The 16,082-nt window shown below is 57.0% G+C and overlaps 4 protein-coding genes across 4 annotated transcripts; 3 read left to right on the top strand and 1 right to left on the bottom strand.

The window, feature by feature from the left end:
- Positions 1-2,293: 2,293 nt before the first annotated feature.
- Positions 2,294-5,107, top strand: PHSY_007066 (hypothetical protein; the record flags this gene model as incomplete). The annotated part of the gene is made up of 1 exon (XM_012337662.1): positions 2,294-5,107. One exon carries the CDS (start codon positions 2,294-2,296, stop codon positions 5,105-5,107), a length of 2,814 nt encoding a protein of 937 aa, XP_012193052.1.
- Positions 5,108-6,796: 1,689 nt separating this feature from the next.
- Positions 6,797-7,846, bottom strand: PHSY_007065 (hypothetical protein; the record flags this gene model as incomplete). Its single annotated transcript, XM_012337661.1, has 1 exon — positions 6,797-7,846. The coding sequence occupies one exon, from the start codon at positions 7,844-7,846 to the stop codon at positions 6,797-6,799; it is 1,050 nt and encodes a 349-aa protein (XP_012193051.1).
- Positions 7,847-9,328: 1,482 nt separating this feature from the next.
- PHSY_007064 (hypothetical protein) lies at positions 9,329-9,643 on the top strand (the record flags this gene model as incomplete). The annotated part of the gene is made up of 1 exon (XM_012337660.1): positions 9,329-9,643. One exon carries the CDS (start codon positions 9,329-9,331, stop codon positions 9,641-9,643), a length of 315 nt encoding a protein of 104 aa, XP_012193050.1.
- A 98-nt stretch (positions 9,644-9,741) lies between these two features.
- Positions 9,742-15,354, top strand: PHSY_007063 (hypothetical protein; the record flags this gene model as incomplete). Its single annotated transcript, XM_012337659.1, has 1 exon — positions 9,742-15,354. The coding sequence occupies one exon, from the start codon at positions 9,742-9,744 to the stop codon at positions 15,352-15,354; it is 5,613 nt and encodes a 1,870-aa protein (XP_012193049.1).
- Positions 15,355-16,082: the final 728 nt, after the last annotated feature.

Genomic DNA, 16,082 nt, shown 5'->3' with positions numbered 1-16,082 from the left:
GTCGGCCTGTATGTGGTGTCGTAACGAAATGCAAGTGTCGAAGAAGACTTGCGCATGGGTCGTGCACGGGTGAGGTCCTACCGTGCGGGCGTGAAACGAAAAACCGTCAGTCGAGATGCAAGGCGTGTACCATGCGGAGGAGGATTGGTGAAAAGGGTCACGACGCCACGCGAGCGAAGTGGGAGGTAGTGGTTGATGACGAGGACGACGTGGAACAACAGAGAAGGAGAAGGTGATGATGAGGTTGCACGCCAAAAGGTGGTGCTCGACGAAGCTCGTCCGCTGAGAGCCGGCAGAGGGAAAGAGGCGCTCTGACGTTGCTCAGGATATGACGAACCACAAGAAGAAGAACAGCAGCCGAGATGGCCAACGCCCGAAATCGCTTTCATCGATGGGTCGGATAAGAGACGCACGCGGATCCAAGAGGCAGGCCGAGGGCGACAGCACCAAGAACTGCCTCTCTGCGTCAGAGGCTGCTTCTTCTCAAAAGCGGGTCTGGACGTGGGGATCAAGACCAGGCCAACGAAAACAGGAAGGAAACCAAAATTAAAATACTGAAAAAACAGTCAGCAACAGCGGGCAGACCAGCAGCTCGACACGTCTCCTGGACCAAGGAAGGGCATTTGCCGGCTTTTCCAGCTTGGCGCTGCTTTCTAAACGAGAGCAATCCAGCATGGCACGCTGGGCGGACCGATGCCGACATCGTTCTGGCTGTGTGTATGGACGTTGGCAGATTGAAAGCCCCATCTTATCATAGAAGCACGATTCGCCATCATTGGTTTCTCCAATGGTGGACGCTTCTCCTGATAAACCAACTATAGCGGCCACTCGCACACCAAGAGTATCAAGCAACGTATACACTCTAAGTGACTAGGGGAAGCTCAAGGTCATTTGCGTTTGGCAACTGCACGTTCTGCGGTTCTTGCTGCACCTTTCTATTCGCTATGGTTGGCTGGCTGATAAGTCAGGTCGAGTACCGGCGATCTTCCTGACTCGGCCCTCTTCCGCCAGATGTTGCGTGCTTGTGCTCTGCCCTACGGCTCTGCTGCTCCTTTTCCCTCCAATTTCTGGTATTTTTCTGGCACCGCCAATGACGGTCAACAAGAAGAAGCCTCTCTGGCTGTGACCACCCTAGGATTCATGCACAAGCAGCGATTTTGCGGGAGCCAACGATCCCCAACAGCCTAGCCAAGCTAGACACCAGACACCGACGCCTCGGCTGCTCGCGCCCTTTTCGCGCTTTTCCTCGCTTCCCTTGCTTTGAGCCCTGGCTTGCTTTCTTCTCAAACTCGAACCGTGCGCATATCACGACCTGCATTTTCACGTCGGCCCTCGGCTTCCGGCTCAATCTGACCGAACACCTGCACTGTATCAGATCGATGCTCGTGATTGCTTTCGACGGCGACGGAGAGCAGGTGGGATGCACCTCTTTCCTTTTTCCGTGAGGACGCGAACGACGGTTGGACGGACGTTGCATCCGTATGCACCACAGCGAAAATAAGAGCAGCATGACGAAAGGCTCCATCGGACCTCCTCGGATGGGTGACATGATCCGGATTCCCCGTGCGGAATCGCGTTGGCACGCTCTGGCGCGCGAAGGAGCAAGACCGGCGAGTGACGCTGGGTACTGTATGTCGTCCGCCTCTGCGAATTCCTGCGGGGCTCTACCGACAACGAAGCTGGATCGCGTACGTCCCGATCGTGGGGTACAGCTCTTGAGCCACGGCAGGGAATGCAATTGCAGGGAAAGATCGGCAGCGCGTCCGGCCTGCCTGCCCGCCTGCATCTGCGACTCGTCCCCACATCATGGATCGGAGCGTTAAGGGTTCGTCTTAAGAGCTCTTTCTTGCGACCAGGGACGTACGTTGCTGCTCGGGCTTGATTCAGGACTTCCTCAACAGTTTGTGGATTTGAAGTCAGCTCGACGTGTCCAGCATCAAGTACGTCGTCGGGCCTGTATGACGACTTCCAACCAGATAAAATGTAAAAAAGACGTGCAAAAAGATGACCTCGAAAAGGACCGATCGCCGATGCGTGGAATACTCTTCTAGACATCTTCCGATTGGCAAGGGTCCAAGTCGCCGAGATTTGATGAGAACCCTCACTGCAGGTTCATATCCTTCCTGCTCAACGGCATCTCTACCTCCGAGAAGATATGAGCAAGCCAGCCAGCGGCGACGAACAACACAGCAAACGCCTCGAGCATCACAAGACGCGGTCGGGTCCGCTGACTATGGTGTAGAAGATGCAGGCGCCATACTCGCCTCGCACCATCGAGCTCTAACCAGCCATCATGCTGCCCTTGCTCCTGCCTCCACCGTCCCTGGTGCGGGCTTCATCCCAGCTTTCCCGCACGCTCAAAGTAAAGCAGGTCACTCGACTGTACATTCGACTGTCCTCGACCTCGACCCCGACCCTACTGCCCAATGTATCTGATATCGCTCGCGATGGCGAAGATCAGGAGGATCGAGATGATCAGCAGCGTGTGACGACCAAGAGCGCAGCCTTCTCGCACTTTTTCGATGCCCGCACTCCTCTGCCCGTCTCGTCTAACACACTATCATCGAACAAGCCCAAGGCATCTCACGAGATCACATCTGCATCACGCCAAGCTGTCGCGAACCTTCGACAAGCTATCAGAACCCGCGCACCAGTCCACGTCATCCAGGCGTATGGCCTCCTTGTTCAGGCTCACCAGAGACATGCTCACGACGTACAGGACTCGTCCTCAAGGGCTTTGGATACCTCTCAGATTAGCTTCCCTGTCCGCAAGAATGACATCCAGACAGCGATCAAGTGCTTGATACAACACGCGCAAACAGGGGGCCGCATGGACTCTGATCTGGCAAAGGCATGTCAACAGATGTTCGACGACATGGGCCAGCGCTTCGGCTTTCGTATCGGCCCGACTGATCTGCATCGCCAGCTCCATATACAGTGCCTGTCCAAGCGACCTGCTTCGGACATTTGCAATGCTTTTGAGCAGCTTCGGACTAAGCATCCCGAATGGCGAACCACCTGGGTCGATTGGAATATGGTGATCTCGCACCTGGTCAACCGTCGCAAGTACGAGCATGCAGTCAAGGTCTGGCAAGATATGCTCGGGCTTGGTGTGGAACCCGAGGAGGATCTGCGCAGAACAATGGAGAGGGTATACACCGCAATCAACAAGACAATCAAAGACGAGGATGATCGGCCACAGCTTGCTCAAGAGGAGACGATTGTCGGTACCGACAGCGTCGCCACGACGATCATGTCTCTCTGCGAACAAGTTTCCATCGGTCACGAACATGACTCAGAGCTCGGAGCGAAGCTGCACGCGCATGTCGGCCAACTGCGACAAGAGATGGATTCCTGCCCTCGGACCGCAAACGACACAACGGCCTGGAACGCATTGCTACGGTACGAAGCTTTTGTGGGAGGCCCTGCGCACGCACTTCAGACCGCCAAACAAGCGTATCGGCCAGACTTGTTCGATGCTAGCACCTTGTCACTGCTCTTGCGGCTGCACACGGAGGAGCTGAACGATCTGCAAAGCAGCGACGAGGCTCTCGAGCTGCTGGACCAGATCCAGACGGCGATCGATCCGAAGCGTTCCCTCACAGCCGATGATCAATGCTACAGCGTCATGATGCTTGGACTTCTCCACAACTCCAGTCTAGAAGACGCGGCTCAGCCCTCTCCGAATCAGATCCGCGAAGCTCAACTGCTGTACGATCACGTGCGCTCTATTGGTCTCCCACCAACGCCTCTGCTCGTGAAGCCGCTGCTGGTCGCATACTGCGAAGCCTTCCTGCCATCGCTCCCTTCGGCCATTCGACTCGTGGACGATCTTCTCGAGAGTCTGCCCGCATCTTCCCGCAAGTCAACGGCATCGAAGGCCCGCAAAGCCAATCGGCCAGCCACGATCGACATGGCAATCATCCTGTCCGTAATCGAGGCATGTGTCAAGCTCAAAGACATCGCGTCCGCTCGCAACTTCGTCTCTCGACTCTACGAAGCTGGAGTTGTCATCAGCGCAACAGACCTGTTGCTACTCATGCGTCGGCTGATGGGCATCGCAACGTCTTGGTCCGAGGCTTTCCACATCTATCGCAGTCTGAACCTCTTCCCAACGTGGTCGTCCGCTGGACTTCGCACTCCCACCACAGGTCTGGACGAACGAGGCTACCTGTCGCTGCTCGACCACCTCCGTACACTCACATTCTCGGATCCCGCATCACCGTCCCTCCCCCTAGCCGCACCGCCCGAAGAACTGCTCGGCATACTCCACGACATGCGGTCCGCCGATCACCGTCCCACATGCATCGTCTACACCTCGATCCTCGACTACTACTCCAAGACTCCCACACCGTCGTACGTCGGAGTGCAGGCTACGCACGAGATGCTTAAACGCGATGAAGGGCTGGAACCGGATCTTCCGCTGATCAACGCTCTGATGAACGCGTACAACCGTGTCGGGGAGCCGGCGATGGTGCTGGCGATCTGGGATAGTCTGATCGCGACGCGGCAGGAGATCGATGGTGTGACGTTGTCGGTGTTCTTCGACACGGCGGGTAGGCATGGGTTGTTGTCGTTGGCGAGAAAGGCGATGGGTACGGTGAGAAGGCTCGAGGCGGAAGGGGTGGGGGGAGGTGGAAGGTCGGTGTTGACGAAAGGTGCGTGGGACTCTTGGTTGGAATGTCTGGCGAGATGTGGGCGACTGGAGGAGGCGATCGAGCTGTCTTTTGGAGAGATGAGGAAGAGTCTGTTCAGAGAAGCTCTCGATCGTCATGATTTCGACGTCGTCGACGATGGCGGAGGATTGACAGTCAACGAGCTGCTGACCAAGTCTGCCCAGGCGCCGGTGAAGGATCGGAGGGGACACGTGGTCGGACCGGACGCAAAGACGTTTGGTGTGCTGCTTAGGTTCGCCGCTCGCGAACGAGATCGCCGACAGAAGCGGTACACTGCGGGACTCTTGCCAGGTCCACCGTCGGAAGCTCGAATTGGGGGAAGTGTGATAGGCGGTACTTCGGTTTGGCATACGCTTAAGAACAGGATCAGGGAGGAGCTCAGCTGGCTCTATCCTCAGGTTAAACATGTTGGCGAGCAGACTTCGCTCTAGACATCTACCCCCGCGCCACCTCCCAACGCTGCTTCGCTTTTCTGGTCACTCGCATCTTCACTCCACCGTCCTGTCACACACGCAATGCGCACATTCAGACGTTTTGCGATGAATGACCCTTTGAATGGCAAATGCATCTTCGCCAGCTGAACGTCCTTACATCAGCTACAACTTCTTGTCAAAGTGACTTCCCCGACTCTCCAACGCCTTCCTAATGTCGTCTGGAATATCGCATTTGGCGAGCTTTGTGTAATCGTACGTGACGCAGTCCTGAGCCGAGACCGCTACGATGGTCTTCTGAGCTAGCGAGTATGCTGCGCCTCTCAGTATGAATCGATCCTTTCCTAGCGGTAGTTCGCATGCTTGACCTACGAGAATCTGTTCGCCCAAACCATCATCAGCCTCGATTCAGTAAAACGTCATCCCCACTTTGTGTGTGCAAAAGCCACGCCACTTACAGTATCAGGATAAACGACCGGTCTTCTATACCTTACGTTGATTCCTGCCAAGATGAAGCTTTTCCCCGTACCTCTGTTGATCTCTTCCCTTCTCTTCTCCGTGAAGTCTTCGGTTTGGGAAAGTGTGTTGGCGAAGAACATTCGGGCGGACTCGAACCATCGCACGAAATGAACATTGTTCACATGTTGAAATTGATCGTGATCTCCCCAAACCACCCGCTGTTCCCAGACGGTCGAAGCATCGTATCCTGCGGAAGATAGTGCGGTGATTCCGGATTGAACTTGTTCGGGTGTAAAGATCTGCGACGATGCCGGTCGAAGATCTTGTTGAGCTGGAGGGATGCTGCTGCTGAAAGCGCGAGCTAGAGGTCTGACGCACGGAAAGTAATGTGTTCTTGAGATCGCACCTACACTTTGCTGACCCAGTCGATTCGCAACCATGATGTGATGCCACGCCGACGGAAGGGCTAGCGTCCAGGCTCGACAAACAGATGATGTGCAAGAAGCAAAGCAACCACATCCAAAATTCCAAACCTCGACCTCCAATCCCCCCGCATTTTGGTTTTTCCTTCCCAGGTCGCCGACTTTGCCGGAACATCAGCACGGGGCAATTTTACCTCACACACTGCCACCACCTATCACAGGCTGCTCATCTCGCAAATCCTCTTGACAAAGAGACCGTGTGTGTTGGTTGGAAGCAAGATGACAAAGATGAAGGGATGAAAAGACGGCCAAAAGGAGAACATGTTTCGACGGCGGGACAAAGAGCATGGATCCAGCGCGAGTGGGACCGATTCGACACGCGATGGATGCCGAGTGGGACGATAAAGTGCTTTGGAAATGGGACCGTAGAAGAAGGGAAAATGAGAGAATGCTAGGCAAGCGTAAATGCAATGACACCGATCGTGGTGTGTGGAACAGATATTTTGGAGGAACGTGAGGGAACAAGCGATGGGAAGAGGAGGGAGGGTCGAGAGCAACAACTGGCTGGTCCACTTGGGTTTTCTCCTCGTCGTCGAGTGTAGCTATAGGGGAGAGAGCGTTCGAGGAGAGACACGTTCGAAACTAGGCGGCGAACAGGTTGGAAGGGTATAGGCCAGGTTCAACTCGAAAAAGGAGCCATGCGTGAGCGATGTCCTTTAGCAATGCAGGGCGGCGCAGAGGCCGACGACCAGGGCGTTCATGGTGTAGAAGGCGCCTGCGGACAGACTTGCTAGACGCAGTTGGCTGCTCAAGCCCAGATGAGCAGACGCGAGTCCCAACTGCCGGTGCAGAGCGCCATACCATCTGCGCTGACACCGAGGCACGAAACGCGGTTCTCGTGGGCGGCAAGCACACCGACACGCTCGCCTTTGAGCGTATCCCAGACGTTGCAGGTGTAGTCGTCGTAACCAGCAAAGAGGATACGGCCAGATACGGAGAAGCCAACGGAGGTGATACCGCAGAGGATGTTGTCGTGGGTGTATGTGTTGAGTTCGCGGTCCGCTCGGAGGTCGAACAGACGGCACGAGGCGTCGTCGGAACCGGTGGCGAAGGCATCGCCGTTGGGGAAGAACTGGACGGCGTTGATATCGCTCTCGTGGCCGGCAAACGTCTGAACGGCCTTGCCGCTTCGAATGTCCCACACCTTGGCTACGGCGTCGCAGGCACCCGAGACAAAGACGTTGGGATTGGAGCTGAGCGAGATGCTCATGACATCACCGGTGTGGTCATTGAACTCGGTGATGCGTGTGCCCGAGTCAATGTCCCAGAGGATGCAGCTCATGTCTCCTGACGAGGTGAGGATCTGTTGGTCGTTGAGGAAGCGACAGCAGCTGAGGTAGCCGGTATGCGCCGAAAGCTCTCTGCCGACCTTGATGTTGTTGGGGTCGCGGCCGCGGAGGGAGTAGATGCTGCAGATGTTGTCGAGACCACCGCAGGCGACCGAGTTGCCCGAGGGAGCGTAGGCGCAGGTCATGACCCACGACGAGCGCAAGGGGATGGCGTGGACCTTGTTGGTGGTGTAGGCGTCCCAGACGATGAGCTTTCCGTCCTGGGAGGCCGAGACGAGGTGACGCTTGTCATTGGCCCAGTGCATGGCGTAGATCTTGGCGAGGTGGCCTTTGAGCGTCCTTCGCGGCTTCATGACGATTCTTGGCAAGGGTTCGATGTCGTTGGCCATTGCGCGAAGACTGGTATCCGCCATCTGATCCTTTTTGGCCCGGATCTTTTCCTTGAGGCCATCTGCTTCACGACGAGCGGCGGCGATGCGCTCTTGCAGATCGGCTCCTGGTGCTGACATGGTGCTGGAGATCTATCGAGAGGAAGGGTAGGCTGAAACAAGGTTGTTGTGAGATCGGACAAAGCTGTAATTGCGAAGACTTGTCTGCTCAAAGCAAAGTCAAAGACTAATGACCTAAGGACGGTTGAAAAGCACGACCGGATGGTGATTCGCGGATGCGAGCTCGGAATTGGGTGATGGACAACGAGGGACGAAGGACGAAAGAGGAGATGCAGACGAAAGAGGAGGTTCGGGTTGGAACGTGGCTCGCCGACAAGCAGGAAGGACCGCTACTGTATCTTCGTGAGAGGCGACGACGCAGATGACAGGGAATCGGAGCCGCGTCACGCCACGAATGGGAGCAGATGCAGAGCCTGTGGTGGTGGTGTTGGTGAGCGTCCCGCTGACACGCGAAAGAGGTGAAATGAGACGGGATGGAAATAGGTTGAGATGGATCGGGATGAGACAAGGCAAAGCGAGGAGGAGAGAGGGAGAAATGAGAAAGGCGGAGTCGAGGTGAGCCTACCAAGCGGAGCCAGAGTGAGGAGCGGGGCGCTTCAGAACAGAGACACTCTAACGAGACGCAGGCGCGAAGGAGCGTGCGAGCATGCGAGACCGAGCGCTCTACCCTGGACAGCGTGTGTCTGTGTGCTCTCTGCCAAATTCTGTCGATCCGAAAACGCTCTAAAAGGCGCCCGTCACGTTCGTTCAGATGGAAAAGTCAGGGCGGCAAGCTCTCCTCCAAAGCAGAAAGAGAAGACGAGGGCGCAGCGAGAGCGAGACGCGGCTCCAACTGTGGCTTGGGCCAAGGCGAGTGTGTGGTCCACCTTTTTTGAAACTGCGTTTGTCAGGCAGCCAGCCAGCTGTTGTAGCCAGTCAGAGTGTGAACTGCGTACCGGCCAAAATTAAATTCAAATTATAAGTTTTGGAAGTTGTGTGGGAAACGGAAGAAGTAGGAGAACAGCAGTTGAGACGCGACTTGAGGTGCGAAAACCATGCTCAGTCAAAGGAGGCAAATGCATCGGCCACCTTAGCAAGTGTGACCCTCTCTGTACGGACCCTTTGGCGTGCGGCGGGCATAGAAGAGATCAGACACATCAATTGAAGTTGGTCGTGTGTCGCTTGCGCTGTGTCATTGCACTAATCAAGAACAACGCAGCAACAAAGCAGTTAGCTCTCCATGGACTTTTCTGAGTCGCTCGGCGTGCAGCCGACAGCTGCCATTGCCTGATCTCGCCCAGCCAGATAGGTCTGGCTCAGGCTGAGCTGTACCGGGATCGAAGCATGATGCTTGATGGTCAAAGCTGTGGGCGCTAATTGAGTTTGACATTGGTGTGGACCGGAGTGGTTGCAGCGGCTCATGTTCCAACTGTTCCATGACAGAGATCACATCGGGAGCCAGGCTGGATGGTCGGATCTTGCGATGACGGGCGAGTCTCGCTCTAACACACATGGCGTGTCTTCAGTCGCCTGCAGGCAGCACTTCCTCCACAGACTTGACCGATGCTGGCTGATGCGCAGGAGGAATTTGTGATTTTGGAGAGCGGTGTGAGCTGTGGTGAGCGGGCGCTGATTGGTGAAGTTGTCGAGAGGAAGCGATGCAACCCTCGAGACAATCACCATTCCTTTTCTATCCACACTTCGCGTCCGCCGCCCGTTCCTCCTCGCAGCGGAGCCCTGATCAAGACCGCTGAGGCCGTCAGAGCGCTCATCGACAAAGCGCGCTGTCAAGACACAAAGCTTCGAACCTCTGAGCCCCGTATCCTCACCACCATCCGTCTCGAAATGGTCAAAAGCGCCGAGCCTCGACACGCGTAGCACTCTATAACTTTCAGCGGCCTCGCAGCCGCAGCTCGTATCACGACGGTCGAGCCCTCGAGTGGCTTCCGCCAGCTCGAAGCTACACCCCCCGAGCCATGTCCTCCTCCAAAGGCGCCAATGGCCACCCTCACCGACCTCAACAGCGTCCTCACTACGTGCCCTTCTCTGCCGCACAGCACCACAAGAGCAATGCATCACCCACATCGAAGCAGTACGCGAGACCTGCAGATGGTCTACCCCGCGTATTATCCAGCAACCTGACACCATCCTCCTCGTTCAACGAGCCAGGTCCAAGCGCATCACGACCCCTCGCTCCGCGTCGTTCCCACGGCTCACCTTCCGCCTATGACCGCTTCAACGAGGTAGATTGGATCGTAGACCTCAGCTCCCGTATCGGCAATGCTCTGCAGTCCCCATCACAAAACTCGATGCCAGCTTCATCCTCGGCTGCTGCTTCTCCTTCCTCCTCTTTCTCGCACGCTCTCACCCCCTCTCGAAGCCGCGTTCGCCTGCCTCGACCAAGCAGAGAGTTTCGAGAGCTGCAGCACCGCATACAATTGACGCGTGGATTGCAATCAAGTTCTGCCGCTCCCGACATCAGCATCAGCACCACCACATCCGATCCAGCCGAGGATCCCGATACATCCGCCATCGAATGGGCACAGCACGCACAGAGTGACTTTGAACGTCGTCGAGCTAACTTGCAACACTCGCGCCAGGGCGTGTTGAAGCATCTACAGGACAATGGGCTTGAAATGGATGCGGACGAGGAGGGTCTAGGCGCTGATGCAGAGCAGACAGTCGATCCGGCGGTGGAGCGCAGCATGCTCACCGCCAAGTCACTTCAAGAATTGATGCGCAGCGGTGGCTTGCAGCCCGAGGGCGGAGATCAAAACTCCGCCCTCGCTAATCTTCTCGACAACGCCGAACCACTTCCCGATCTCAACTCTGAGCTCGGGCCCTCTTCGCTCTTTGAAGCCAGTAGAGCAGCAGACGGCTCGCTCGACATTGAATCGATACTTCGCCGACGGGCCCAACTGGTAGCGAGTGAGGATGTCGATCGGACAGAGCCTCCAAGGCCCGCATCCGCCATGCTCGACCTCTCTGAGTCTGCTTCAAAGCCTGCGAAACGGCCCACTATCGAGGTCTTGGGCGAGGGTTCGACCGCTGATGCTGCAACAGGCTCGGACGACGCGGCCAGTGTCCATGACGACAACATCGTTGAGCGCGGATACATAGGCTCGAATGATCGACAACACCTCGAATCGCATCCTATGGATCAGATTGAGATTGTCGATGGCACTTTCCAGATCGTCCCCGCTCAGCCAAGGCCTAATGATGGGTCAACCTCTCAGCATCGGTACAATGTCCAAAGCCAACACGCTCGAGTGCAAATGGACGGAGAACAGCAGCTTTCCGATGGCTCCGAGGGCGACCAGATGGACAGCGCGTCTGACGCGCACGAACGCGCAAATTCCACCTCCGCCGCTGAAGAGGACGAAGAAGATGAGGATGAGGACGAGGATGAGGACGAGGACGAGGACGAGGATGACGAAGTGGAAGAGGACGAAGACGACGAAGTGGACGACAGCGCTGAGCAGGATGGCACCACCTTACCCCCGTCTCAACGCTATTACGACGGCTTCGGAGGTGTCGATACCCGTGATCTCTTGTTCCAAGGTCCTGCCGGAGATGCCGAGGAGCCCATTGTGCTGTCCGACTCGGACGACGACGACGACGCCGACAATGTCTCGAGTCAACGTCATCACGACAGCGAAGAGGAGCAAGACGACGAAGCAGAGGACGATGATCCAGGCGAGCTCGCTGCAGAGGCGGAGAGCGAGCCTGAAAGCGAGAATCACGAGCAAGTCGAGCCTGATCAAGGCGACGCGACCTCTTCTCTCCACCATGGCCGTGGACCGCAGCACTCTCATGATCACCACGAGCACGCACAGATGGACTTTGAACACAACGGTCGCGAAGCAGAGCAAGTATCTCTCGCTCCGATGCAGCGTGACCATGCGCGTGACGAGAAAGGTGGATCTACCGATTCGGAACAGGCCGGCACGCGACTCTCCGACGAGCTCACGGACATGCACGCACAGGATCAAGCGCGCACTCAGCTCACTGCTTTCAGCAACACCGCCACTGGTTCTGAAGGCGAAGGTGTCCCCGACAGTGAAGTCGAGCCCGAAGAGGTGGATGAAGACTTGCGCTGGCCTGACGTCGAAGGCGCCCAGCAAGACGACGTCGCTTCCTCCGGTTCCCCAAGTCCTTCTCGGCTCGAACCTGCTGACGCCGCCTTTCGGGCCAGACAAGGATCACAGACCATGCCTGGCTTTGTCTCGGCCGCCCAAATCTTCGCCGACATTCAGGCTGCACAGGCCCAACCAACAAATCAAGGTAACCTACCACCCAGCGTCTCGAGTGAGGAAATCGGTCGCATCGATCCAGAGCTGCTCGAGGGTAGCGCGGGCAACCAGCAAGTCACGGGCCACTCTTCACGCGAGGTCGCATCTGCTGCTAGTGCCGAACAGCTTGTACCGTCCCACAGTCAAACGGAGTCTGACATCTTCGATGCCTTTACGCGCCAAGACGCAGCGTCAGACACCCACGAATCTGTCGAAGGGCGTCCTTCTGACGCCGACGAGATCCTGACGGCCGTCGACATTGATGCACAGGACGCGGAGCTCCCGGTGACGAAGGACAGCGACTTGGCGAATGGCGATTCGCTGATCAAGCCTGATCAGATCGTCGATGCAGCCGGTCCCGTCTCTGCTCAGGACCACTTTCAGCAGCTCAAAGAAGGCGAAGCAGGGGACGAGATTGACAGCGATGCAAAAGCGGCTCGAGAAGCTTTCGTCGAAGAGCTCCAAAGTGAACAGCAGATCGACGCGATCGAGGACACCGCAGCTACCGGCGCAGATTTGGACTCACCCGAATCCCTCTCGAGTTCTCCTCAGCTCCAGACAGCAGAAGAGATCATCATTCCCGCAATGGTACCGACTACTTCGGACCGAGGCACGAAAGAGGCTGCCGAGCCAAGCAAACCCGGCCTGGTCCGAGTTGAAAGTACAGACATACTGGAGGCAGACGTCGAGGACAACAGCGAGGAAGACGTAGCGCCCGATGAGGCCATTGTGCAGTTGAAGAGTGCATCTGCGCCTCCGGCTGATGTGACGGCTACCGCTTCTTCCAACACCGAGGGCAAGACAGAGAACTTTGGGGACATCCTCGTGGACGAAGGGAGTGCAGATCCCGACGCTGCTACTGACATTCCCACTTTTGGCGACGTTGGAACTTCGAACGGATCTGCGCCGCCAGAAGTTGTCGAGACACAGAACTCCATCCAAGAACCAGAGGAGGAAGGTATCCTGAGTGGTGACCTCGCTGATCGAGACAGCAGTCTGGAACGTCAAGTGGTCCCGCCAGCCGCTGTGACGCCAGCAAGCACCCTTGACGAACCGAGCGGGTTCGATCCCGTGATGCACAAGCGCATCGACCTCGGATCCGATGCGGAAGCCGACGGTACGGACCCCGCTCCTTCTGCCACGACGTCTGCACAGAAGAACGAGTTGAGCGGCTCTCCTCCCGCAGGCCAGCACGACGTACAGCTGATACAGAACGTCACGGAAAGCAAAGAATCTGTAGGTAACGAATCGCCCAATGTGATCGGTGCCGAGGAGACCCACGCAGCTACCTCGGGCGAACAGCCTGCCGATGAGGAACGACCCGAGGGAAGCAGCGCCGTCGAAGCGAAACTCACGGAGGATATCAAGGTTGTCGAAGCGGAGCCGGAGGAAGAGAGCAGAGCTATCGACGCGCCCATCGCTGTCCATCCGAGCACCCTGACACCTAGACGCGTGCCGCCTTCACCAGCCTCATCGGACCGTCGATCAACGTCGAGCTTTACGCCATCTGCCAACCGTCAGGGCAACCGCCACCTCCACGGCGCTGCCAGACGAAGCTTCTTTGCACAAGTCACTGAAGCTGCATCTGGCCTCGCCTCCAATCTGGCTGCCCCGCTGCGTGCTCTTCCATCTCTGCTGCCTATCAGCGAGAGGCGTGCCGACGAGATGCGCGAGGTTGACGAAGATTCGCAGGTTGCAGAGACTGGCGATGAGCAAGCAGAAGGCAGCGTCCGGACGGCAGCGCGACAGCAAGCGTCGCGCTCGAACAAGACAACCGAGCTGCCCGAGTTCACCATCACCACTCGGTCTCACTGCATTTGCCGCAAACTGCAGCTGGGTCAGGTCGAAGGCCGCCCGGTGTTTATCGTTCCAGGCTGCTCTATCAACTATGAGCAGGCTAGCAAGGAAGGCGCGGAAGACCTTGGCCCCACTGACGAAAGCCAAACGGACGACTGGCTCACGGTGGATCCTGATTTCATCCCAGAAGACGTGCACCACGTGCTCAGCCGCGTCATCGGTCTTGACTTTCTCAACGAAGGCATCTGCGTGGAGCCAGGCTCGTCCGCGGCCAAGCTTGTGTTCGCCGATGATCTGGATGCAGATCCCCTCGGGACTCTTGGTGACGGTGAGAGTCGTATGAGGGAGCCGAGCCGTGACAAGGAGGAGTCGCCACGCCAACTGGAAGTCAAAGAGGAGAACGGGTTGGTGGACCATGAGAACCAAGAAAAGGGGGCCGACTTGGACTCTAAGCAAGGCTCTGGCGTGGCTCAGGCAAAAGCAGAGGCGATGGATGAAGACGCTCATGTACAACAAGACCCGGAAACTCCCACGCGAGCGACGAGACGAAGCAACCGCCATCAGCGGGCTAGCAGCGTAGCATCGACGTCTCCGCTGCATCGATCACCCCGTCATCCGGATCCGAAGAGTCCCAATGCGGATTATCTGCCTGATGACGAGAGGCGCCGTTTAGCGAAGGACAGGCATCCGGCACCCACTGTTCCCGGAAAGATCTCCATCGCTTCGCTCGAAAAGTACGTCTCGAAAGAGGAGGCAGAAGCAACCCAGCTCGAGGTCGTTCGCGCATTACAGGCGGGCGTGCCTCCCGAGGGCCGTACAGAGGCTTTCGAAGCATCGCCACCACCGGCCGACGCTTCTCCGCAAGGAAAGAAGAAGCGCAGCCGATCTCGCAAGAGCGTGGCAGCAGATACGGAACAAATGTCGAGGCTGCAAAATGTAGCGCGCGAATTTGGCGATGAAGCCGATGACCTGCCGGCCGAGCCCAAGTCTAAAAAGCGTAGAGGAGGTCGGAAATCCTCGGTCCCGGCCGCGACTGAGACGATGGAGGCGCAGGCCGATTCTGAAGACAAGGACGAGCACGATGCTGCCGCAGTCGAGGATGCACTCGACGCTGTGATGTCGACGCCTAAAAGATCGGTTAAAGGTCGCAAGACGCCCGGGTCAGAAGCTGCTTTACTCGAATCGAATGACGCCGAGCAAGCTTCAGCACACGAAGAAGAGCAAGATGAGGCCGAGCTGCTGCAAGGGGGCAAAGGGAACAAGGGCAGCAAAAGCAGGAGAAAGCGCAAGCAGCCCAGTGCGGACGAGCCTTCCGCCGCTTCGGCAGCAACTGTCACAGAAGCCAGCGAAAAGGTACCTAAGCTCCATCAGGATGAGAGCGCAAAGGCGCAGCCTCGTCGTAGCCGTCGGTCACAGGCAGGCACTCCTGCTCAAAGCCTCAGCAGCAGCAGGACGAGTCCGCGCAAATCACCCAAGCGCAAGGTGCTGAAGCTGAATTGATCTTTGATCCGGTGACATTGCAACTCATCTCAACCTCGCGAACCTTCCCGCATTACAAATCCATCGATGCATCGCAAGGCCGTAGCATTTGCAGTTCCCATGTATGCTCCATGATCTGAGACTCCGTACGGCCGTCGCGAGACGAAGAGGGACGAGAGCCAGTACTTTGAAAGTGAGACTCAAAAGTGTGCCTGACATGATCTTATCTGAGAGGAGCGAGCGTCGCAATTCAGTGCCACGGCTAATTGCAATGCGTTGCCATCTGATCGCTTTCCCGCGTCGCCGTGTATTCCGAGCATGACAAGTCTGAAGATCCTAATGTGACGGTTGCTGAAGGGCGCTAGTCAGGTACGGAAGTAGCCACGGAGTTCTTTGGGCGAAAGTGATCTTGCGGCTAGCAGCTCGGTAAGCAGAACAGGATGAATCCGAAGAACTGGCGATCAGTAAGTCGCAACGCCCAGGTGACACTCGGGAGTGTATAGGACAAAGCCACTGAGCGATTAAGGATTGGACCAGCAACCGACGTGTACGGGCGAATACGTCCAATAGTATATTGTCACACTGCGATTCGGTGCACAACGCCAGCCAGCGGCTATGAAGTCATGGGACGGCGACGTCGAGAAGTGCCGTGCCTCTAGGTGCCACTTTGCTTATCACGCTGTGACTGCTCGGAGTGAACATGATGACTTCGCGGGACGGGTGCCCTGCTCTTGTGTACCATTGCCACG

This window comes from Pseudozyma hubeiensis (genome assembly GCF_000403515.1).
Source record: "Pseudozyma hubeiensis SY62 DNA, scaffold: PHS68, whole genome shotgun sequence".
Lineage (NCBI taxonomy): Eukaryota > Fungi > Basidiomycota > Ustilaginomycetes > Ustilaginales > Ustilaginaceae > Pseudozyma > Pseudozyma hubeiensis.
Note: the sequence above shows the minus strand (reverse complement) of the source record. Positions and strands in the feature narration are given on the sequence as shown.